The sequence below is a fragment of the Zingiber officinale genome, chromosome 5B (genome assembly GCF_018446385.1).
Source record: "Zingiber officinale cultivar Zhangliang chromosome 5B, Zo_v1.1, whole genome shotgun sequence".
In the NCBI taxonomy this organism is placed as follows: Eukaryota; Viridiplantae; Streptophyta; class Magnoliopsida; order Zingiberales; family Zingiberaceae; genus Zingiber; species Zingiber officinale.
Genome location: NC_055995.1, coordinates 12,278,147 through 12,304,214, shown reverse-complemented (window position 1 = coordinate 12,304,214; position 26,068 = coordinate 12,278,147). Strand labels below are relative to the sequence as shown.

The 26,068-nt window shown below is 37.0% G+C and overlaps 1 protein-coding gene across 1 annotated transcript; it reads left to right on the top strand.

Moving 5' to 3' along the window:
• Positions 1 to 3,791: 3,791 nt before the first annotated feature.
• On the top strand, positions 3,792 to 4,958 carry LOC121986510 (F-box/kelch-repeat protein At3g61590-like). Its single transcript, XM_042540479.1, has one exon. The coding sequence runs from the start codon at positions 3,792 to 3,794 to the stop codon at positions 4,956 to 4,958; it is 1,167 nt and encodes a 388-aa protein (XP_042396413.1).
• Positions 4,959 to 26,068: the final 21,110 nt, after the last annotated feature.

The window sequence follows — 26,068 nt, the reverse complement described above, 5'->3', positions numbered from 1 at the left end:
GAGCATCCCTTTTAAAGGGGATCGGAGGTGCCTTCAACACCATTGGAGGCGCTTTCAAACCTAAGTTTTATCCCCCAAAAAATCGGCTCCTATTGTCGACGAAGCCCTCTGCCTTATCCAAGTGAAGGTGCCTTCGAAGCTCTCCGAAGCGCCTTCAGCGCTAGGCTTCAAGGCGCCTTCCTTTGCATGGAAGGTGCCTTCACGCCCTTCTGCACGGGCTTCGACCAAGCCTCCTAGGCACCTTCAGTAGCACCAAAAGCACCTTGAGCACTGTTCATCAAGGCTGATTTTTCTTTCTTACTCCTGCAAAAATATGTTAGTTCAAAAGCAAAGTGCAACCTTCAAAACAGAGTTAGTTTAATTATAAAATAGCAGTATTAATTAGTTCATATCTTTCTAAGACCAGGAACTAGTCATGATCTCAGTTTAGGTTTCTAAAACGGACATAAATTAGACCTGCGTCTAAAGTCTCTAATCGGGACTCATTCTCACTGGAACCCTCTCCTCTAGTGACTTATCTTACTTACCATACAAAATCTCTCGAATCTACCTTGGTCTACCAAATCTTCCCACCAGTTGTCAGGTCTGCAGATACAACTGGACTTTGGCCAGCTGTCATGTCCCGTGGATCCAGCCAAACTTCTCACCAGATATCAGGTCACTACTTGACTTATCTGGACTTCTACACTAGCTATCAGGTCCTCCAGACCTAGCTAGATTTCAGTCTAGTATCAGGCCAGTCAAGTCCTACACACTTGGTAGAAAGGTTAGATCATGCAACACATCTAACTTTAATTCACTTGTTATTGCATCAAAACTTAGGTTTGATTATTGGTGTCAAATGCACCAACAGAACAGTAGATGTGTAATCAAGCGTATGAGCGTAATGAAGCGTATTAAAGCGTACCTCGCCAACGGAGAAAACCTCCCCTTTTATATCATATCTCATAACTTCCGCAATAATGAGGCAACAATGAATATTCGGTGTCAGAAGATGTCGGGTAATGGAAGATGTATAATCTTTTTCCAAGGAATCTTCAGTCGTTATATGTATATGAATAGTCTCTTGTAACCTCCACAGTAATAATAGGAGTTGTACAACCACCCTTATAAGAAAGTACTAGTGGAGCACTATATCCTTCAAGTCTGATCAGCTCTTGGACCGGCCGTCCTTATATCGAAATGACAAAAATGAGAGTCTATCTCAATTGCTTAAGAAGAAAGATAAACAATAAAAATAGACTACTATAATAAATTCTACATCCTTGATATCAAAAACTAATAAAAGTTGTAATGATTAAAGTTGAGTCATCCATAAATCAAGTTAATTAATGGTGTTTATGAGAATCTCATAATTATAATTTCTGTAGTGATTAATTTAGTCAACTAATAGTCTCCAAGAAGTAATGATTGTTCGTATACAGTGCTCAAACTTTCAATTGTGCTTACCAGTAAAGATTTATGAATGGTGCCCGTTGGAAACCACTCTGCTCTGCTCTATCTCTTGCTCAACAAATCAGTTTCCGTACAGTTGTATTTCGAATAATTTCTTGACACCGACAAAAGAAATAGTGCAATGGGGAACCTGAGTTTTTTGAGGAATCATTCTAATTGTTCTGGTCATCATATTTAACTTTTAAAGGAAACGATGGTCTTAGGTATCCCACACAATTTAATTGAAAATTAAAATGAAAATAAAAATCAGTAAGATCCAAACTTACTATAATCACATAGCAGGAAAACTCAATTTAAAAAAAATGGAAAAAAAAAAATGGTGCAGTCATAAAAGAGAAAAAGAGGGATCGATGAAAAAGGAGGAAGAAGAAGAGTCCATAGATGAGAAGGAGAAATCGACCATTCAATGGAGGAGTCAACGAATGAGGAAGCTGAAAAGGGAGGGTTTAGGGATATTTACATGATTTCCTTATATTTACTTTTCCTTTCTTTAACTTTCTGTGGGGTTAAATATTTTTAGGAAATTTATCTGTGCCGAAGGAATATGATTTCCAACTCCTTTAAATTTTTAATTAAGTAAATGATAGAAAACTTTTTGCAATGGAAAATTTCTCTAATTTTAATTAATTTCTGAATATGCGAGATACTTTTAAGTTTTAACTTTTTGATCCAACATTTTTAAGTCACAAAAATGTATGACATTAAGAACAGAGCCATTTGCTATGGTCTATTTGACATGAAATATGGAAATTTTACTCTAGTCTATTTCTTATCATAACTTTTGGATTTAGTTTCAATTTTTAATTAAATGTTTTTAATTAAATATTTTTAATTTAATTGGAGATTTTTTAAAAACAAAAAGCATGCATAACGTGAAATATTAATTACTTATCTAGAATGGAAATAATAATGTGTTTATATAGATAAAAATAGAAGAAAATGTAAATAAATAAATAAATAAAGTTGTAAGCCTTTCTATGCTTTTTGAAAGGGAAGAAGTGAAGAACACAAAACTTAATTTCATTCTGGACGCCAACGAAAAAAAATTTATGGATGCTTATCCAAGGGAAAAAAAAATGCAAATTATATTAATAAAATTTTTGTCTATTATATTTAATCTCAATCAATTTTTTTATAGTTAAATAATACAATTTATTATGTCTCAAATGATGATGGAATAGTTAGGCGCTCAGGAAATTTAAGATTTAAATTTTTGTTGCAGTATATTATAGAAAATTTTTCTCCAATGAAAAATGAATTTATGAATGATAACCGTTTAAATAAGTTTTCATGAGTGATTCTCGATTTATTCTTATGGTCAATAGAAACTTTTATAGAGTCAAGCTGATTATCCTATAATTAGCTGGTAGAATTTTTTTTTATAAAATCCTAATTATTTTGATAAAATAAAACCTTTTATACAAAATTCCACATATTAAAAAACTTGATGACTTAACTAATTTTTATTTTCCTCAACGCAAGATAAAGTAATTGTAAGGTGGAGGGTATTATTTTTTAATATAGATATCCCGAATTGATTAATTTTAAAGATGATTAATAAAAATTTCCTATTGACCATTAAAATAAATTAGAAACATTCTTAAGCTTGCTTTTTAATTCGAATATTCTTAAGCGCGTTTTTTATTAAAGAGAAAAATCTCCTATAACATATCACAGCCGAACCGTACAACTGTTGCTATTTTATTTCTTGGGTTATTGTTGTTTTGATGTCAGTATAATTCTTATTTGATCCAGTGCAAAGTAGCATAGTTTTGAAGAAGACCACTTTTTAATGAATTAATTGCTAGTTTATTGTTTGATCATTATTTTTTTTTATGCCAATGTATTTCCTTATTCATATTATGTTTTTTAGAAAGAAATTATTCGCTTTCTAATATAATTTTTATGTTTCAATTATTAAATTTTATTTCTATAGAATAAAAGGAAAAAAATTAGGGTATTAAAAAAATATCTTATATATATTGATCTTTTCTATTTTCCTATATTAATTATATATTACCTTTTTTATTTATTAAATTTTAGAAAAAGAGGAACATGTCCTGACCTTATATATTAATCAAAACAAAGTAATAATATATCACAATTTCTTAAGGTGGGAACGGCTTATTTAAAGGGAAGAAGAAGAGATTGATGGATAAAAGGTCGCAACTATTATTAGGTTTTGTATCATTCCGAAGCAGAAATTTAAGATTATTTATTTTGTTTCTGCTATTAATATTGATTCAGTGAGTTTTTTTTTTTTACCTGGTACAAGTTTAAGGCCACGGAATTCAGGAGAGTTATCCCATCCCCACGAGGTTGCAGAGATCAGGACGATGCCTAGAGATAGTGTCGGCGAGGAGGAAGAAGAAGAAGAAGAAGAAGACAAGGGAACATTGCTGTCGTGGGACGCCATTCTACCTGACGAACTCCTGCAGAAGGTGCTCTCCTTGTTGCCCATCGCCAACATCATCAAATTGAGCATCGTGTGCAAACGGTGGTACGAGGTGGTTCACTCCTGCCCCCCGATGTCGTGGGAGATGATGGCGCCACAGAAGCCATTGTTCTTCAGATCCTGCTTTAACGACTGTGCCTTCTCGGGCATCGTGTACGACCCTTGTCTCCTCCGATGGTGCAACTTCAACTTCCCCCGCTTAGAAAAGAGTATGTGGTGCACATCCTCCTCATGCGGCCTGGTCTGCTTGATGAACCCCAATGACGGGAGCCGCTTATTGGTCGGCAATCCCATCAAGAGAGACTGGAAGCAGCTTCCTCAAGTCCCCGCCGGCTCTTTCCCTCACTACATCGCGCTCGCCTTGTCGTTTGATCGCCGCACACGCGGCTACACCGTGGTAGTCGCCAAGTGCACCTGCACCCAGCAATTGCCAAGGAAGTCCAAGCAATGGCACTTATCGGTCCACATGTTCCAATCGACGACGAAATCGTGGGCCACTCCCTTCGCCCAAGACCTCGGCCTCTGGAAAGGCAGCTACGAGGCCGTCATATGCGACGGCGTGCTCTACTACTTCATGAGCCATCAAGATCTGACCACCCCCCACTTAATGGCGTTCGACCTCATGAAGCCACCCTCTAGCATTCAGTCACTACTTCAAGAATCTATTCCTGCACCATACCCTCTTATCTATGCTGGGTTGATCAACCTGTCGAACAAATTGGTCATGGTCGGCGTGAAAGACAACTGGCCGCACGAGGGAGTGGTGATTTTGGAACTCGAGGATAAGACATGGCGGGAAGTGGCTCAAATGCCCATCTCCATGTACAAGAAGTTACGTTGCAACTACTTAAAATGCTGCTGCGGCGCCGGCGACTTCCTCTTCATGCAATCCGTAATGTGGCCAGCACTACTTACCTTCGACATGAGGCAGAAGGTGTGGAAATGGTCAAGCCACCACTACGTTGAGCAGTTTGACTTCTGCAACAGACTGAAGTCCCTATTCTACTGCGGCTTCTGCTTCGAACCGAGGCTCGACGTCTCCTCCTGATCTCTCTGCTGCATGCTTCATTTAATTTACAACTCGAAAAAAAAATATTTTTTTAGTTTCATCTTGCTTTGTTTAAGAAAGAAATTTTTATTATTTGCTATGATTTTGATCATCTGTGTATGAGATAGAGTAATGAATAAGCTGAATTACATATGATAAAAGGTGGTTCACTTGTCCCAGAGAGTTGTCAATTTATCCCTAGGTTAACACAGAGGAGGAAAATCACGGGTGACTATTAGCTATTAGTACAGATGATCAAAACATGAGGAAGACATGCTGAGACGCAACACACCATGTCTTAACACCGCACCGTGCCGCCCCGAGGAGATGGGGGTAGTGCGTAGCATTGCAAAATCTCTGACTAATCAGATGAAAATTTACTTTAGGGAAAAAGCTGAATTAGTATTAGTGAAATCTTATATGATTTTAGTTTTAGTAAGGGAGAAATTTCTGTATTATGGTCCTGTCATCTTTTAATCACTTTTTTATTTTAAATTTTTTTTAAATTTCTTACTAAACTATGAAAATTTATTTTATTCAACACATCAATTTGAATTTATTTAATTTTATAAAGATGCTTTTGAGGCCAATCAAAGTTCTTATTTTCCAAAAATTCCTAGATATTGATTCGACACTAGTTAAAAGTTATTAATGAATTAAGTTATTAATGATTCTAAATTCATTAGAATCACTTTAAATATAAAATATTCTCTTATGGAACTCTCCTAAGTTTAAAAATACTCACATTTCTTAATTTCAAAACATTTTAAATTATCCATGATAGCTAAAACAATTCCATACAAAGTCATCAACACTATCCTCCCTCTGATACTCTCTTAAGTCTAACTATCTTAAAAATAATTTGATATTATTTTTAGTCACCAAACTCAAAAGTTATTATTTATAATTCTTTTTCGTCACTGACATACCTAAATTTCCTAATTTAAAAACTTTTTAAGTTATTAGTGAGAGTTAAAAAAAATCACAATGAGTTTAAAGTATAATAATTGAAGTGCATAAATTCATTATAATCATTTTAACTATAAATAGAAAATTTATAGAAGGTATTTTTTTTAGATATCTATAAATAGAAGGTGTTGAGAGATTACCTTTTTTTTTTCCAGGATCTTTCAATTTGTTAATGTTTCTAGAAGGTAACAAGCACGTGTCTAGAGATATTAGTTACATATCGGGTGAGATTGTATAAGCAGGTGTCTAGAGGTATTAGTTTCATATCGGGTGAGATTGTATTATAAAGTGTGATAGTATTTGGGGAGATCTTCTAGTCCATATTTTTTAACCAAAAGATGAATCATATGAAATTGTGGTCGAATCATGACGACGATTCGATCACAATTGATTGTAATTCCTCCTTGGATTCACCATCCCCCACAAGTTATAGTTTGGATCGGGGTGTCCCTAGGACGTAGCACAGATGGTGGGCGTATGACGTCTCTAGCGTAATAGTCAGGGGTTGATTTTTCAGGAACTAACGACTTGGAGTTTATCCCACCATGCGTCTGATATTTGTGTATTTATATGTACCTCCCTCCATATTCGTAGGACCGGCATTAGGGGGTCGTTAATATAGCGGATCTATATTTTTTGGATCGGGGTGGTTGGTTGAAGGTTATCCGAAGTAGGGCTGCAAACGAATCGAGCCGGCTCGCGAGCTTTTCGAGCCGGCTCGAAAAATATTCGATTCGTATTCGAATTTATCGAATTCGAGCCGAACTCGAACATGTTCGAACTTTTTTTCGAGCCGAACTCGAACCCAAATTATATTGTTCGAGCCGCTCGCGAGCCGCTCACGAGTCTTAATATTTATTAATATAAGTTAAATATATATTAAATAAATAAATTTCAAGCCTTTCGAACCTATTTTCGAGTAATAATTCGAATAGTTCGCGAACATGTTCGAATATTTCGAGCCGAATTCGAACCCGAACCCTAATTCGAACCGAACTCGAACCAAACATTTTAAAATTTTCGAGCTTCGAATCGAGCTCGAACTCGAATATACCTGTTTCAAGCCGAATTCGAGCCTTAAATTTTTCAACATATTCGGCTCGATTCGATTCGTTTACACCCCTAATCCGAAGGCCACCCCCGCTCGGCGACCAGCACCTGATCACTTGTCTACCACCGGTGGTCTTCGGACGGTCTCCAACCACTCGTCCTGATCCAAACGATAATTTGGGGAGACGATGAACCTAAAGAGATCACAATTAATTATGATCAGATCACCACCATAATTCCTCTATAATTCTAAATGGACCATCCCCTTGTCCAATGTGTTTTACCAGGAGATCTGGTCTGGATATTATTCATGATTTTCAATGGGATTATAATCCTATGGAGAATGATAAAATCAATCGTTTTGCTAGAGTTTAAAAATCCTCATTAGTGCCAGCGCAGGGTATTTTTTTTTTAAAAAAAAATTAAATGAGAGTGACAACTTAAAAGAAAATCAAATTATATTCTAAATGAATACTTTTATAGATACGCATAGGGTTTGATAAAAAAAAAAAACCGATGCCAGATTTTTGGTTAGTAATTTTTGATTTATTTATGTTCTTTTCCGAATTTATATAGATGATGGTCCTGCCGTCTCCAATCGTCTAGCTCAATCTAAAATTACAAACTAAATAGAAAAGTCAATTCAGAGAAGATCTCAATTTTGATTGGATTCTGACTGAGATTCAACGTATAAATTATGAAAAGGACCCGGAAGAGAATAAGAATTACGGCCAAAAGATCTAGTTAAGAAAATCATAATTTGTTTAATATTGAATTTTTATCAAACTGTTTCTATATCTTGAATATCTATTTTTCTAATTTTTTAAATTTATTTTAGTTATTTTACATTTCAATGATTTAAAATAAATTAGCAAGAAAATTTATAAAGAGTTCTGGTTTCTAATTCTCTACCAAGCTGGTTCCTCCCCGCACTCCAAACAATGCCGGATCACGCACAGTAGTAACCCGTCATTCCTTTCCTCCAGCTAGTACCATAGCCTCTTCTTATTTACTAGAAAGCTGTGAATTAACGATAGATTTAACTACCAAATTAAAATTTGATGGTTATTAACTCAATTTAAATTTAATTATAAAAATAAAGATAAAAAAAATCGATCGCTAAGTTTAGAGGCCAATTTAGATTTGATCGCTAAATTAGCGACCAACAAATTATATTTGGTTGCTAAAATTGAGACAAATTTAAAATTTTCATCACTAATTTTATTGAACGAATTAATATCGATCACTAATATTAGAGACTGAATTTAAATTTAATCGCTAAATTAGTTGATGCGGTGATAAGGAGAGACCTACTCTGCGAAGGACCATTGCCACGGTGGAGGTCAAAGTCAAGACAGTCAATGCTCTGATATCATCGGACGATCGGACGAGCGGGTCGCTCGACCGGAGGTAGAAAGGCCCGATCCGACATCACCTTTGACTCGGCAGTGCGCCAAGCACCCGACGCTCAATAAGGAAAAAGTCACCAAGCATAGGCGAAAGACATTCCAAGCGGCTACCCCGTTCGGACCACAGCAGTACTCAGAATAGAACAACGGAGCAGAGTTATAGCCGAGCGGACTACATACAGAAACAACAATGTTACGACCGAGGAACAATGGAGTAACAGCCGAGCATCTTTCCCGCTCGACCAGGCAACGCACTCGCCAGCCAAAGGGACAGTGGAATAATGACCGAGCGGCTATCCCGCTCGGCCAAGTAGCAAACTCATCAACCGAACAGACAGTGGAAGCTCGAGCTGAGCAACTATCCCGCTCGACCCAACAACAGACACAACACCATCTTTCTACATCTTTTTGGGAGTTAGTACCGCTGACAAGCGACATGGTCAGACGGAAGATCATACGGCGGAAGCGTCCACTGTCACTTCAGAGATATGCTTGGCCCATTAAGGTACTGTGTTAGGGACACTTTACCGACAAAACTTTTCAGGGAAAGCTTTGAGAAGCGTGCACATCTTGTGAAGCATGCATGCGCGCTACAGGAGCTCTATATAGGGGGGGTCCAAGCTTCAGCGGAGGTATGCACAATAGTTGTTGCTACTATTCGCTTTTTGTTGCTTCGCTTTTCTATTCATCGTCGGTGACTGACTTGAGCATCGAAGGGCCAACGCTGGGGACCCCTTCCCTGGTTCGGAACTGACGTAGTCTGTGGTTGCAGGTCTGAGCAGACTCAATTAGCGGTCAGCAGGAGCGCCACATCCCCAGCTTCCATCTCTTCGACTTTCTGACAAGATTATATTTGGCGCCGTCTGTGGGAACGTAGTCTACATCCAAGTTGAGAAGATGGAGAACGCTGGATGACTCATGATAGTGACACTCACTAAGGAGGAGCTCGACATACTCGTGGAAGCTCGAGCGGCGAAGATCGTCGAATACCAGCAACATCCGGCGCCGGCTGAACGACAAGCTCATCAGCCGACAACATCGGCAGCTGAAAGACGAGCGGAGCATGAAGACTGAGTGGAGCAAATCTTTATGTAGGGGCAGAATAGAAGGTCGACCGGCATGCAAGGGGAAGCGCCGCCCGCGCCGATCCCCTTCCATCGCGCCTTGTTCCAAACACCCTCGGAAATAACCCAAGCAAATCAAGAACGAGGATTATCTTCTAACGATGCGCCCGTTCGGGACGCACAAAAAGGCATGGCTCCCCGAGGCAACATGTCACCCGAACGGATCAACCGACAGTTCTCCAAGGAGATCTTAAGAGACCCCCTTCCCAAACACTACACTCCGCTAACGATCGGGTCATACAACAGATCGACCGATCCAGATGACCATCTGGACAGGTTCGATAATGAAGCTACGCTGCACCAGTATACAAATGGGGTGAAGTGTCAAGTCTTTCTCACTACTCTCTCCGTCTCGACACATCGCTAGTTTAGAAGGTTGCCAGACGGATCAATACACAACTTCAAGGACTTTCGAGCAGCCTTCTTGCATCACTACTCTCTCCGTCCCTCAGACGCACCGAGCCCATCAGCTCTCTCTCGTGCTGTCCTTCTCGCTAGCTGCATCTTTTGCTCGACGTCCTATACTCCTAAGTTCCTACACACTTAGACACATTGTTAAACACAACAGGACCTAACTTAACTTGTTTTATCACATCAAAACTACCTTGGGGTACCAAGACGACCTGGTTGAGTTTTCCCTCGTTAATCTGCATTGAAGAGTGTTTACTGGCTTGTTGTCAATTTGTGCTTTTTTTCTTCATTTCTATGTTCTAGTTCTCCAGGTTAGAGATATTTTCGTTGCTTCATCGATTTACTCCTTGTACCCTTGTAGAATAGAGAATCACTAGTCGATGTCAGATTTCAGATAGACCGCCATGCTCTTTTCCAGTAGGAGAAGTCGTCTCCGTTGTATAGAGATGGACGAACGATGTTGTAGCCCTCGCTTTGTGCCATTGAGAACTATTCTTGCATAAACAAAAAAAAATCAGAAAGAGATACCAAGACTTGGTCTTGGATTAATAGTGTTGGAGAAGAAAAAATTTAGACCTCAATTGGTGTTGCACCATCTTCAAGCAAAAACCTATGCGAAAGAGAAATTTATCTGAAAGGGTTATCATACTAGTTCAGATATAATCAAAAATCTTAAAATAAAAAATGAATAAGAAAAAACCCCCCAGCTTGATTGGTGGTTGCCCCAATTCAAAACGAACCTGACTTTCATACCACTTGTTGGATCATTACACACATGAGAGAGAGGGTTTGAATCACATGTATTTTTAGAACTCTATTGTTTGGTTTTATAAAGCAAAGTGTGCAGCGAAATTAAACAAACATAGAAACGAAAAATAAGAACATAATAACTAGAGGGGTTACTGTAGGATTGAAAGCGCTAGAGAGGGGGGGATGAATAGTGCTCGTGGCTTTCACTTTTGTTTCGAAAAACTATGAGTAAAACGCAACGGAAATAAGACAACAATGCACACGAACACCAAGGGTTTTACTTGGTTCAGAGCCTATGGCGACTCCTAATCCAAGGCCCACGCTCGTTGAGTGTTTACTTTGGGCAATCACTATAAGCTTGGAAAATTACAATTCTGATTTACAATATTAAAGTACTAAAGAAAATGATAATGACAACTTGGAACAGTAAACTTAAAGCTTTTGGTCGTCAGGGACAAGTTATGGCTTAATTGGATCGATCTTTGAGTATCACACTGAAGAAGGATCACAATTTCGAGTTTTGTCTAGGCTGCTACTCGAACTGAGCTTAAGTAGCCTGTGGAGGGCGCCTCAAATAGCATGGAGGGCACCCTCAACTCAGTCGATTCTGCAGCGTGGATGAGCTCTGAACAGGTCGTCGCTTATCCGCCTGAGGGTGCCTCCAACCTCCATAGAGGGCGCCCTCCGCCCAGCGTCCAGGGCGCGTCCAGCAACCATGGAGGGCGCCCTCCACTCAACGTCCAGGGCGCCTCCAGCAACCATGGAGGGTGCCCTCAGCTCTGCTGCACAGAGTCTTCAAGCAGTGCACCCGAGGTGCCTCCAAGCTCCATGGAGGGCGCCTCGAGTACTGTTCATCCGAGGCAAAAGTGTCCAATTTGCTTTCTGGAAAATATGTTAGTCCAAGAAACTAATCTACCCTGTAAAATAAAGTTAGCACAATATAGACATGATAAATAAAGCATTTGATAGTCTTCGGACTGTCCGATTCTGACTTTGGATTTCACCTCTGGAAATCCTAGGTCGAACCGATGCCTACTGTTCCCTCAGCGGGGAACGCGCCCTCACCTACTCCACTCAGGAGAGTTTACCTATTGCTAGTTGATCATCCAGACCAATTGGACTTTTGCTTAGTGCCCTAGGCTCCAGGACTTTCTACTGGACATCTGCTCCACAACCCGTCCAGTCTTTCACCTAGTTCGCGACACCAGGACTCTCCATCTAGAGTCCTCGACTATAGGACTTTTGCCCGAAGCCCTCGACCCGCCAAGACTTTCCACCTAGGGTTACCACCACCTACGATCTAGGGTTACCGTCCCTAGGATTTTCCCTTTGTCTAACCGCAGCTAGGACTTTTCCTTACCTAGGGTTACCACCCCCTAGGATTTTTCAGCTGTCTAACTGCAGCTAGGACTTTTGTCTAAGTACTCTTAGGATTTTCCTGCAAACTCATTCAAACATGTTAGATAACAAGACAACTTAACTTTGAATCCTTTGACATAATCAAAATACAGGTTTGATCATCGGATGCTTCCCACACCAACAATCTTCCCCTTTTTAATTATGACAACATGGTTCAAAGTTACGTATAATATAACAATAAAGAAAGGATTTTAAACATAAGCATGAATGCACTGATTTGTAAAAAAAACTTTATGCTCTCCCTTTCATCATGTTTAAATTCTTAATTTGTTTTAACTTTGACTTTTCTTTCCCCCTTTGACATAAATAAAAAATAATACTAAGTAGAGAGAAGAATGTAAAGATAGAAAATTTTTAGCTCCCCTGAAAGGTAGCTCTTATTTGAAAAATACTTAACTTAAATACTTAGTTTTTTTTTTCAACAAAGACTTAGCTAAACTTTGAGAATAATTATTTGGACAAGTACTTAGCTTTCAAAAGAAGTTGATTAAAAACTTAGCTTTAAAAAGTCGTTGATAAATTTAGTACTTAGCTTTAAAAGATGTGGATATAAGTTCAATCAAGTACTTAAAAAAAATTCATAAAAAGCGTAGTAAGTGCTTTAGTTTTAAAAACAAAAAATTGATAAAGACACTTTTAGCTTTTTTAAAACTTATGTTTAAACACTTAGTGTAAGAATAATTTTTTATAAACACTAAGCTTTAAAAATAATAATTTGTTTGAACACAAGTCTAAAAAAAAACTAAGCTTAAAAATAATAATTTGTTTGAACACCAAGTTTTAAAAATAATTTTAAGTGTAAAGTTTGAGAAAACAAAAAAAAACTTCTGATTTAAAAGTACTTTTAAAAATATTAACTTGGCTTAATTTGAAAAATCTTTCTTTCACTTCCCCTTATTAATGGTAAAATAAAATTTTAAAGTCCTAGAGTCCAAGCATGTAAATAAAAAATATACAAGTTATTTTATTATCCTGATTTTCCATCTCACCCATTCTAAGTTATCAAGTATATTCAGCTTATGAGTGATTGTGAGATGGTTTTGTGTTTAATTGAGTTAATCAAATTTAAGTTATGAATTGGTTAGGTTAATTTTGATTAAGTAATATTATTTTTAAATTAATTAAGACTTATTAATTAATTAATTAGGTTAAGTTAATTGATTAGGTTAATTAAATTTAGATTAATTAACGGATTAGGTTAAATTATTTAAATAGGTTAAGTTGATTAATTGGGTTAATTAGGTTAATTGATTAATTAGTTTAATTAGAATAAATTGAATTAATTAAGTTAATTAGATTGATTTATTCTAATTTTTTACCTAAGTCCATCTCACCCTTTTTCTAAGTTATCAATCTGGGAAACTTATATGTTTTTATGAGATGGTTAATTTTATCTTTGATTTAGATTATCATCTAGGAATTAATTTACATTTGAGTTAGACTCAGGTTTTACAATTTAGTCAATTAAATATCTATTTCAAGGATTGGCTTGCAGGCTGTGGCGAGGCACTAAGCCTTCTTGGGTATGAGATCATCGACCACTTCTAGACAAAGCCTTTCAAAGAAATTGGATATTTAACTTTCCTTTTAAAACCCCTAGGTCTAACTAGTCAAGTGTAAATTATGCCTAGGTCCTTATCTAGCCTAATCTAAGCATGTATAATAAAAATCAGTAAAAACAATCATCAGACAAATCTATTTATTAATAAAAACAATCTTTCTATTGGCTCCCCTTGGATCATAGCCTCAATAGGGTATATCAAGGTAGTGGATTTGATCCTTGGGGACCCAATATTGTCCAAGTCCAACTTGATTAACCAAGTTTGACTTGGGTACTCATGCTTGGACTAATTTTCTATTAGTTATATTTACAAGGGATAAATAAGATTTATATTTTCTTTTAGCCTTAAATCCAAGTCTGGATCGGTTGTAAATGGCTCACTATTTTCGAAGAATCAGATCAAGATTCTTGGAACCCAAGGTGAACCTTTCCAACGTGTTCTTAAGTTCCTTGACTTGATTTTTCAGGCTAGAATTCTCTTCCTCAAGCTTTTGAACTTGAGTTTAGGTTCCAGTCTGAATGGGGTTAGTCAAGGAGCTAGAGTTAGTCAGTCACTTCTTTAAGGGTTGTCACCTCCTTTCGAAGTGATTTGACTCGGACATTAGATTTAGCTAACTTTCGCATAAGGTAATTAACTAAATTATAAAGTTTATCTACTTGACCAATACTTACAGCGGGTTTAGGCTCTTCAAAAATGGATACGGATCCGTGGCTTCTCTCAGACTCAGCTTCTGACTCGCTTTCGATATCCGATTTGTCGATGTATTCTCGGGCCGTTAGTGCAAGGAAGCTTATTTGTTCGAGCTCTTCGTCGAAATCTTCTGACGAGGACTCATCCCAAGTTGCTTGCAGTGCTTTCTTCTTCCTCGGCTTCTTTGCATCCTTTTGGTTTGGACAGTTGGCTTTGACGTGTCCCTTTTAATTGCAACCGTAGCAGGTTACTTTGAATTTTACTTTTGGACTGGATTGTACCTTTTTGGATTGAACTACCTTTTTAATGTCCTTCTTTGTGAATCCCTTCTTCTTTTTGAAGAGTTTGCATACTAGGTTGATGAGTTCAGTTGCTATCTCGTCATCGTCTGAGTCTGAGTCTGGTTCTTCTTCAGACTCGGGTTCAATCTAACGTTTCTTTCTAGCCTCCTTTGCCTTGGTTGTACTTGCAATCAATGTAATACCTTTCTCGGCAGGACGTGCATTAGTCGGTTCATGCAATTTAAATTTGGAAAACAACTCATCTAGTTTAATTAAAGACAGATCCTTATATACTTTGTAGGTGTCTACCATTGATGCCCACAATGTATTTCTCGAAAAAGGGTTGAGTGTGTACCTTATTACGTCTCGATTCTCCACTTTCTTCCCGATTGTGTGAAGTCTATTCAACAAGTCCTAAATCCACGCGTGAAGTTGGCTAGCCATCTCACCTTCCTGCATTTTGATGTTATATATTTTATTAAATAATAAATCATGCTTGCTTACCTTCGTGTGGGAAGTGCCCTCGTGTAGCTCAATCAGTTTCTCCCATAAGTCTTTGGCACTTGAAAACGGACCTACTCGGTTCAACTCCTCCTTTGTTAGACCACACTAAAGGGTACATGTTGCTTTGACGTTGGCCTTGACATTCTTTATTAGACTTGTGTCCCAGTTCTCGCATGATACTGGTTTTCCCAAGCCATTGAGTGGAAGTGCGATGCCAATTTTAATGATCATCCACATCTCGAACTGAGTTTGGAGGTATGACTCCATTCGGCCCTTCCAGTAGCCGAAATCTTCGTCGGAGAAGAGCGGCGGGCGGGCTGTGCTATAGCCTTCTTGATAGGCCATTTAAGAAACGAACCTCGCACACACAAAAGAACTAGCAAAGATTCCAAGACTGAGTTTTGGATTTAGTAGTGTGGGATTAACAGTTTAAAATGCACACTCGAGTGGTGTTGCACCAACTTTGAGAAAAAAAAACTCAATCGTGATAAAGCTAGATCGGAAGGCGACAAATTTACCGATTCCGATCGACTCCGAAAAATTGAAAAACTACCACAAAAAATTTACTTGAATAGTGGTTTCACCAATTCAAAGCGACCCCGCTCTGATACCAATAATAGGATCGAAAGTGCTAGGGGGGTGAATAGTGCTCGTGGCTTCTACTTTCGTTTCAGAAAACTATGAGTAAAACACAACGAAAATAAGCCAACAATGCACACGAACACCAAGGGTTTTACTTGGTTCGGAGCCTGTGGCGACTCCTATTCCAAGGCCCACGCTCGTTGAGAGTTTACTTTGGGTAATCACTATAAGCTCGGAAAATTACAATTCTGATTTACAATATTAAAGTACTAAAGAAAATGATACCGACAACTTGGAACAGTAAACTTGAAGCTTCTAGTCGTCGAGGTCGAGTTACGGCTTAGTCGGATCGATCTTTGAGCAACACATTGAAGAAGAATCACAATTTTGAGTTTTGTCTAGGCTGCTGCTCGAACTGGGCTTAAGTAGCCCATGGAGGGCGCCCTCAACCCCGCCGATTTCGCAGCGTGGATGAGTTCTGACTAGGTCGTCGCTTATCCGCCTAAGGATGCCTCCAACCTCCATAGAGGGCGCTGATAACCATGATTTTACTACACTATTCTTATTCATACAATCATGGTTTGATGTAATTTTCATATATAGAACCCATATTTACATCACATTTTTATACATTGCATCAATTTTGGACTTAATTGCAAATTATGTTATTACAGCTTTATTTGATGCTAATATTTGTTTGTTATTTTGTAGGCATCAAAAGGGTCATGTACCCGATCAGATTGGACCACACTTGGGCTCAAATCTAGGGCAGAATGAGACTATCACACCTTGGAGCTATTTGGACCGTTCATCTACAATCAAGCAGATCTGAGCCATCCGTTGAGAATTTGGTCCATCCGACCTAATGAGGAGCAGATCCAGTCCATTGATGAAGATCAGGAAGTTTTGAAGCAGATCCGAGATGCTCTAACTGTTGATCCAGCCCAAATCAATCTGGACCGTCCGATCAGATTTGAAAGGGATATAAATTGTGTGAGAAGCTACAGTGAAGCTTGGGCTCGGCGTTTTCGTGACTACAGTACCTTCGTCTTCCTCTTCTCCGTGACGCCGAGACTCCATTCCATTTTCCAGATCCGAGCTTCTTCTTCTTCAACGATGGCTAACACCAAATTTTGGCGCCGTTGCCGGGGATCAGAGAGCGGCAGAGGGAGGTTTCTCAGCCGCGCATTGATTCCGTTCCACCGCCGCATTCCTGTGATGGGAGGTTTCCGATCAGCGAATTTCGCATTCAACCGAACTTGAGGGGAGGTTTCCGAGAGTTTCTGTCCATTTTCCGATCTTCAACCCGCAGCAAACTTGGATGATGTGGCCATTTGATCCGGTTTGCGCAATCACAGAGTCAAACTCTGTTTTCTTCGGTTGGTGTGATTATCAGGTAGATGTGAGCTTAAGGGGAGGTTTACAAGAGCCGTGAGCACCTTCTGATGATAGTTGTAAGCTTGGTGATCGTTATTGGATGCTTGAGGGGAGGTTTCCGATGGCATCACTATTTTACAGCAGATTTGAGGAGTTTAGAGCTGGGATTCGGATTGTGGAATGTTAGGGTTTATGTTTCCTTCATTTTTGTTTTAGAATGGTGCTCAATTTGCTCAGATCATCAGATCTGATCCTTTACTTTGTTATCTTGATTTGTTTGAGTTTTTCTTATGCAATTCATTTATGATTTTCTTGCTGTAAACCTAGATCTGATTTCTGACTTGTAATTCTAATTTTCTTTAGATTTCTGTAATTTCAACCACACTAAGCAGCTAACTTAATGAAGCTAACTAATTGTAGCTAATTGATTAGTTTGCAATCTAGTGTTTGATTTGAAGTCTCTATTTCGGTTCATGAGAGTTTGTATTAGTTTCAATCCAAGAAATTAGTTAACCTTTGATCTAGTCATTGGATGAGTCGTGGGTGAAATCGTGCTTGATGCTTGAATGATTAATTGAGTTTATTTGATTGCTATATCTGTTCATGAAAAATAGTATTTAGTAGAGAAAGCAAATGATTGAGAGTTGTGTGCTTGTTTTGTTTGAATTTTTGAATTTAATTATCAAGTTGGATTCTAGTTGTTCATTGAAGATTCTGTTGATTGTTTACCTTACTTCACTAAAGTATTGAATTTGAATTTAATTGTAGTTAAATTGATATTGAATTCTTCTTGATGATGTAAGAGCATAATTTGAATCAAATCTAGGACATGCATACACACTCACTAGTTTATCCTTGGAAAAATACGACTTGAGACTCCTTACTACTCGTGTTTTCTTTAATTAGTTGAGTTCCTATTCTTTATTAATTTAATGTGCCATGTGACATGAAAATGGCCAACACCAAATTTTGGCGTCGTTGCCGGGGAATTACTAGTAGTGTGTGTTTATTTTGGATCGTGCATAGATTGATTGTATTTTGTTAGCATGTTGATTGATTTGATTACTTATATCTTTTTATATTTTCATGTTGATTTAATTCTGAAATTTTAAGTGCTTTTACTGTTCATAATTTCATGTGATTGAAACTTTATGCTCTTGAGTCTTCTAACATTGATTTTTAGTGTTGTAGTGAAGAACAGGAGATTTCTTTAGCTTGGATCTATATTTTCAGAATTTTGGAGGTGGAATGGAGAATCAGTATTTTCATCCTGAGTATCAAATTTACCCAAACATGGATCAACAAAATAGGTATGAATCATTTCATAACGGTTTTAATTCTAATTGGGTGGATAATTCATGTTTCAGGTATGAAAATGTACAAGGACCATTTATTGAGTCATATCCAGTGTACCAGAGTTCATATGGGTTTTAGGAAGTTTCAACATATTTTATACCTAATTCTTTTCAACAAAACGATCTTCAGATGGATGAGTCAACATGGAAATTAAGAGAGATTATGCAACAAATGAGTGAGCATCAAGAGCAGCAATTCTCAAGGATACAAAATATACAAAATCAGTTAGATCAGATTGCATCATCCATTCATCAGTTACAGACCCAAACCGCCAGTGAGAAGATGGATTGTGGAGCTCTTGTCAGGCCTGACACTGCATCTACTTCTTCACTAGATTCTTTAATTACTTTTTATTGTTGTGATGATGTAGTTGAATATAATTTTGATTCTACTAATGATGTTGCTCTAGATGTTGGAAATGATGCAGGATTTGAAGCAGAAGATGATTTAAGTGTCGGGGAATGCTTACTGGAAGCATTACCTCAAGAATCACTAAGAATTGAAGATGTAAGTGTAGGGACTTGTGCTATGGAGACAAGCACCCAAGAATCACTACATGAGGATGTACAATCAACAGAACAAGAGCTTGAGTCATATCTTGATGAAGAGGAGGAAACAATCACCACTCCAGGTACCTTTCAAAATGGCAAGGTAAGTATTTCTTGTGATTTATCAGAAAATTCAATAGAGGTACCATTTGTTGATTTAATTAGGTATGATTCATTTCTTGATAAATTTTCTACCCACACTAATATTCTCCTATTTTCTTTTTATCCCACATGTGTATGGGAGGTCTTGTCTTTTAATGATGTTGTAGGAGAATATAAGCTTCCGGAGTGGATGCTTGAACTGAACCACCTCCGTCCTCCAGAAAAAGCTTTCGATGGAAAAATTGTAAATAAAAAGAAGTTGATAGCAACCAAGGATACTCCGCTACCGGCATGAATTCTTTTATTAAACCTTCTTCAACCGCCGAGAACAAGGGGAGTTTGTTTCAACTTAAGTTTCTTTTGCATTTTAATTCATGCTTTATGTGTAGTCTTTTCTTTAATAAATTCTTTGAATACAAATGTGGATTTTCTTATTGCATTTAATATGTTTACAATTGGTAGTTTTTCTTATTGCATGTTGTTTAGATTTTGAATAAGAAAATGGCACCCCTAGCAATTTTTCTATAACATGTTAGAAGTAGAGAATGTGAGCTAGATTTGAGAATCTATTTTGGAGCTTAATGTCAATAATGGATTTTTAATTTTCTCAAGGTTCCTACTTAATGATGGAAATTTGATTGATAAATTGGATTGATACTTTTTCATGCCTAGTGAGGATGAACCTTAATTGAGTGATGCACTTGTGTTATTGCACTCTAGAACTTGCTTTGATTCTTTCAAAACCACAATCCAATGGATTAAATCATGTTTATGAAGGTAAATCTATTTGTTTCTTTCTTCCACACAAATTCTTGCTATTTTTTTTTCTTGATAATCATCATATCAATTTATGTCTTCTCAATTGTAAATCTTTTGGATACGGATACATTGTTTGTTATATGATGGATATTTTGGCCAAGGTGGATTAAGTTGAAGTGTGGGGGAAAGAGTTTTTGGATGATATGTGTGGATTACATTTTGGATGCATGTGTGAAGGGCTGGAATTTATATTCGAGTTAAAGGGTTTTCTATAACCTTGAATTTTGGAATTTGGTACTATAGTGACATATGCAAAACACAACATAGGCAGGTTTGAACATCTCTGTTGGTGCAGAAGCTGGAAACATTGTTGTGGAGAATTGGATTAAAGGTTAGTTAATTAGAGAACTCAAATTGAAGGGAGAAATTCAGAATTCAGGAACTTTAATCTGCGGGAATTTGAAATTTGCAGAAACATATGTTAATATTTGATTCCATACTTTGAGTGTAACTTTGAGTTTGAATGTTGTATAAATTGCGTGTCAGGAATCACTAGCAAGTCTAGACAACTTGAGTTTGAGCTCTTGTTGTGTATTCAGTACTAACTAAAATCTTCTAGTGAGCTGAATTGCAGAAATATTTCAGCTTGAACTTGAAGTTGATATCAGGATTTCTGAAACCAATATTAAAAGTTTTCTAGGTTATCTTTGTGCCATATGGTCCTTGATGAGTTTGATATGAAATGAATGAAATTCGAGGACCTAGAAATTCATTATCAAATGAACTATCTTTTAATGCTAAACTTGCTGAAAAGTTTGTGAAGGTCCTTATAATCAGAATCTGCAAATCCGCTGAAACAAACTGAGAATTCTAAGCTAATTTGTTGTGATTGCTACATTGAATCAAAGTTGGTTTTCTCCTAATGCAACAAGAGTTTATTTGCCAATTGGGTCAATGAAGAGTGTAGTGGAAAGGAAGTGAAATCAGAGAAGCAGAATTCAGAATTTCTTAAATCTGAAAAGTATAAGTGCTTTGAAATGAATCTGAATTCTTAAACTATTAATCTTTTGGCAGCCAAACTGCATTGAATCCTTGCTGAATTGGATTGAAAATGTAGAAATTTGTGGGTGTAATAATAAGGAAGCTGGAAATTGATGAGTATCAAATGGTGTATCAAAATACAGTAGCAATTTCTATTTCTGCAGAATTCAGAAGATGCAAAATTTTAGAAGCTGTACAATTTTGCACATTGATGTTGAATGCTAATTAATGATAGAATAGATGGAACTTGGCATATGTTAGGGAATGATGAGATGTAGAAATGTCAACTGCAGCTAATGTGGAAGCTGCAACTCAAAGAGTTTGATAGGACATCACAATTATTGAAATTTCAATGAGACCTTTAGATTGACAGTGGAATATAAAAGAACAATAGAATACAAGATTCAGCAATGCATTCTAATATTAAATCAGCAAGAAACAGAAATAATAGAGTGCCAAGTTTTGTATGCAGTCACAATTATTAATACCTTGAATTTGATTCCTTATTATTTCAGTGCCAAATGGTTCCCTCTTCCAAGCTGATTTCTGGAAATTGATGTTTCAATTCTTCCAGACCTTCTATTATTCAAAACCTGCAATTTCTTTGAATCTAATCCCTGAATTAATTTTTGAAGATTTTATGAAATTGAAGATTCAGAAGTTGTTGGATTGATGAATGAATAAAAGAACCAGTAAATGATGAGTTCAAAGGAAGGAGAAGCTCAGGAGAAGTTTTGCAATGTGAAGAAATGAACAGTATTCTTGCATCATTGAAGACAAGGAAAATGTTTGCTATAAGGATTGAAATAAACAGAGAGCAGGAATTCAGGAAATTTTTAGACTGAAATTGAATACAAATCAGACTCACAATTGGAGCTGGAACTTAGCACTTGATTATGCAATCTTGGTTTGATTGCTGCTATGCAGGTTTTGGATTTTTGGAGCTATACCAAATTGTATTTTCTATTTGGGTGTTGTTGTGAACATAATCAGGGATTGATGCAAAATGTTGTAGTAATCAGATGCACAGAAGAACTTCAAGAATAGAAAATTAACCATTCAGTTGCAAGCATTCAGAAATGAAAATGCAGTTTTTGAGGGTGGAAAAGTTTGTTGGTTTCTTAGCAATACACAATATTGGAAGACATCTTTCAGCTAATTCCTTGAGAGAAATCAGAGGTGAAATGAATTGCACAGAGATGTATCAAGGGGTTCTATTTTGCTGGAAATTGAGTTGCAGATACTGAATTGTATTCAAGAAGCATTTAAGATTGTATCATAAGCTTTGAAACAAATTTGGACAAAACAGAATTTCAGAATTTTGAAAAAAAAAAGTTTGTAACAAATCAGAAATTGGAAACTGATGTGTTTTAAAACAGTTAGGTAATGTTGAAACAATGAGTTGCTATGACATGTGTGGATCAATATTCGAGATTCATTTAATGGTCATTGTGAGATCTGAAGAACTTGAAGATTCTGAAGGTTTAATTCTTCATTGACTTGGCTTAAGAATGATTTGATTAGAAAAGGCTAGAAGTTGTAAAAAACAGAATGCAGCAACAGAATCCAGTTCTGAATTAATGCAAAAGTGTATCAGAATGTTGTGAACAGCATTCAAATCATTGAGGAAATACACTGAAGCTATTGAATTATCAATAACATATGGAGTTTAATTACTTTCCTTGACTTCACAAGCTGAATTAGATAGAATCTAGGGAGTATCAAACTGTTGAAATGGAAATCAGTTAAATTTACAATTTTTACAGGAAGAGTTTCAGAAACTGATACTGTCTAAAAATTCTTGTGAGATTCTCTGTTAAGTTGCTTTAACTTGGATATTTTTGGAGGATAGATGATGGGAAGTTGATACAAATTTAGAAGCTGGCTGGGAAATCAGAAAACCTGCAATTTGCTGTGATATCTGGAATTAAAAGTGTTTGTTCTCTGGAAATCTGGAGGCTAGTTGTTTGTAGAGTATTGATTAAGAGAATTTACCATCTTCATAGTTTAGCTGAGTTTTAGAGTGGAAGTTTGATACAGAACAGTGACAACAGCTGGAAACTGGAAGTTGAAATAGAACTGAATCTGTCCATTCTGCAGTTGAGTTTGAATTTGCAATAAAGCTGAATTTGCTGCTATTGAAGGTGCAATTCGAGGTGAATTGGGTTAGTTCTTGTTGAGGATTTAATGTAAAAGGAAAGTTACGAAATTAGAGGATGTAAATGTATGGGAATCAACTTGTATTAGAATCTGGATATTAAGTATAGATTAAATTGAAATTGCTGTTGGGCAGGATTTTGAAAAGTATTTGATTGTTGATTCATTCTATTGGCTGTTACAGATACATGATCTTGAAGCATGGTCAGAATTGTATAGTTGCATTAATAGTTTCAAGGTTCAGCATATAGCAAGTGTGTGCCAAGTTCTCTTTGCGATCTTGACTCAATGGAAGGCTCAAGTAAAGCTAGGTGTATGCAATATGTATGCACTTATAAGTTGTTTGATACACAGATTGCTGGAATTCTGAAGTAAGAGCAAGAAAACAGAATTCAGAGTTTTGAAACTGTTTTCTGAATCTGATGGTTGATTTGAAGATGAATTTTGAAAAGGTGGAATTAAATCTGTTAGTTTACTTTATCTCTGAATTGATTGATATTTAGCTTGTGATTAGGAGCTTCAAATTGAACTAAGAAGATCATGGAGGGCACTTCAAAGAAAATTGATAGAATATCACAGAACTGCAGTTAATCTTCAATGGGATAGTAGGAATCTGCAGAATGAAAACAAGATCAGTACCAGGAAATGGTGTATCAATTTGGATAGCATGATGTATGATTTTGTCCGGGACGAACAAAAGTTTAAGTGTGGGGGAAGTTTTGGATTTAGTTTTGATTTCAAAAGTTGCTGAAATGCAACTGTAAGTGCTGAAATTTAATTGTAAAGCTGATTTCAGAGTATGAAACTGAATGTAGATGAGTAATAGTAGTTTCATGAGTTGTAAGTTGAAAGAGACAATTGGAAGGCTTTGACAGTGAATTTTGAAACTGAACAGCTGGTTATACAGAATTGGATTTATTCTAAATGTGCAGGTTTTGTACCAAGGATTGGAAAGTGTTTGAATTGAAGTGAAGTAAAGATGCTATACTCTAACAAAGAGTTAATGACATGGCTTCCTAGGTTCACATACAAAGAAATCAGAGCTCAGATATTTCAAAAAAAATCAGCTACATTAAACTGTAACAGATTTGATACAGTTGAAGTCAAGTAAGGAAAAGAAGAGAAAGAAGGAAGTATGGCCAAGTATTCATTTATAGAGCATTCTTTGTATCCGTATCTTCCACTAAAGCTTAATCTTTCTTTCTTATCTTTTCTTTGAGCTAATTCTTTCTTTTCTTGCAACTAATGTTTTAAATTTCACTTAATTCATATTCTTACATTTTCATTTCCATGATTAACCTTTATATTGTGATTTGTATCTATGATCATGGTAGAGAGTAGAAGATAAGCAAGCTTATAGTAAGGTAAGAAGCACAAGAAGCACAAGTAGCATGAGTGCCCTCTATTTTTGTGATTACATGTGAGATAGAATGAGGGCCACAAAAATTTTATCTTATGAGGTTTTTAGTGTGAAATCAATTTCAATTTACACATGATAGATGGAAATTATTATGTTGTTAACCAAGAGTAAAGTTTTAAGTCCATGAATGCTTGAGATTTTGGAATGTGATAATCTTAGATGGTTTACTTTATTTATTTTCTAATCATGTTTAGGAATTTGTTTAGGGGGTGCCATTTAAGTAGGATTTTTAGTTTTTCTTGACTTTCACGGGACGTTCAAGAGTAAGTGTGGGGGAATTTGATAACCATGATTTTACTACACTATTGTTATTCATACAATCATGGTTTGATGTAATTTTCATATATAGAACCCATATTTACATCACATTTTTATACATAGTATCAATTTTGGACTTAATTGCAAATTATGTTATTACGGCTTTATTTGATGCTAATATTTGTTTGTTATTTTGTAGGCATCAAAAGGGTCATGGACCCGATCAGATTGGACCACACTTGGGCTCAAATCTAGGGCAGAATGAGACGATCACACCTTGGAGCTATTTGGACCATTCATCTATAATCAAGCAGATCTGAGCCATTCGTTGAGAATCTGGTCCATCCGACCTAATGAGGAGCAGATCCAGTCCATTGATGAAGATCAGGAAGTTTTGAAACAGATCCGAGATGCTCCAACCGTTGATCCAGCCCAAATCAATCTGGACCGTCCGATCAGATTTGAAAGGGATATAAATTGCGTGAGAAGCTACAGTGAAGCTTGGGCTCGACGTTTTCGCGACTATAGTACCTTCGTCTTCCTCTTCTCCGCGACGCCGAGACTCCATTCCATTTTCCAGATCTGAGCTTCTTCTTCTTCAATGACGGCTATCTCCAATCTTTGGCGTTCACTTTCCGGTGATCAGAGAGCGGCAGAGGGAGGTTTCTCAGCCGCACATTGATTCCGTTCCACCGTCGCATTCCTGTGAGGGGAGGTTTCTGATCAGCAAATTTCACGTTCATCAGAACTTTAGGGGAGGTTTCCGAGAGTTTCTGTCCATTTTCCAATCTTCAACCCGCAGCAAACTTGGACGATGTGTCCATTCGATCCGGTTTGCGCAATCACAGAGTCAAACTCTGTTTTCTTCGGTTGGTGTGATTATCAGGTAGATGTGAGCTTAAGGGGAGGTTTCCAAGAGCCGTGAGCACCTTCTGATGATAGTTGTAAGCTTGGTGATTGTTGTTGGATGCTTGAGGGGAGGTTTCCGATGGCATCACTGTTTTACAGCAGATTTGAGGAGTTTAGAGCTGGGATTCGGATTGTGGAATGCTAGGGTTTGTGTTTCCTTCATTTTTGTTTTAGAATTGTGCTCAATTTGCTCAGATCATCAGATCTGATCCTTTACTTTGTTATCTTGATTTGTTTGAGTTTTTCTTATGCAATTCATTTCTGATTTTCTTGCTGCAAACCCATATCTGATTTCTGACTTGTAATTCTAATTTTCTTTAGATTTCTGCAATTTCAACCACACTAAGCAGCTAACTTAATGAAGCTAACTAATTGTAGCTAACAGATTAGTTTGCAATCTAGTGTTTGATTTGAAGTCTCTATTTCGGTTCA

Excerpts from the sequence above, each read along its gene's own strand:
- LOC121986510 (XM_042540479.1), top strand. The coding sequence starts at position 3,792 with ATGCCTAGAGATAGTGTCGGCGAGGAGGAAGAAGAAGAAGAAGAAGAA.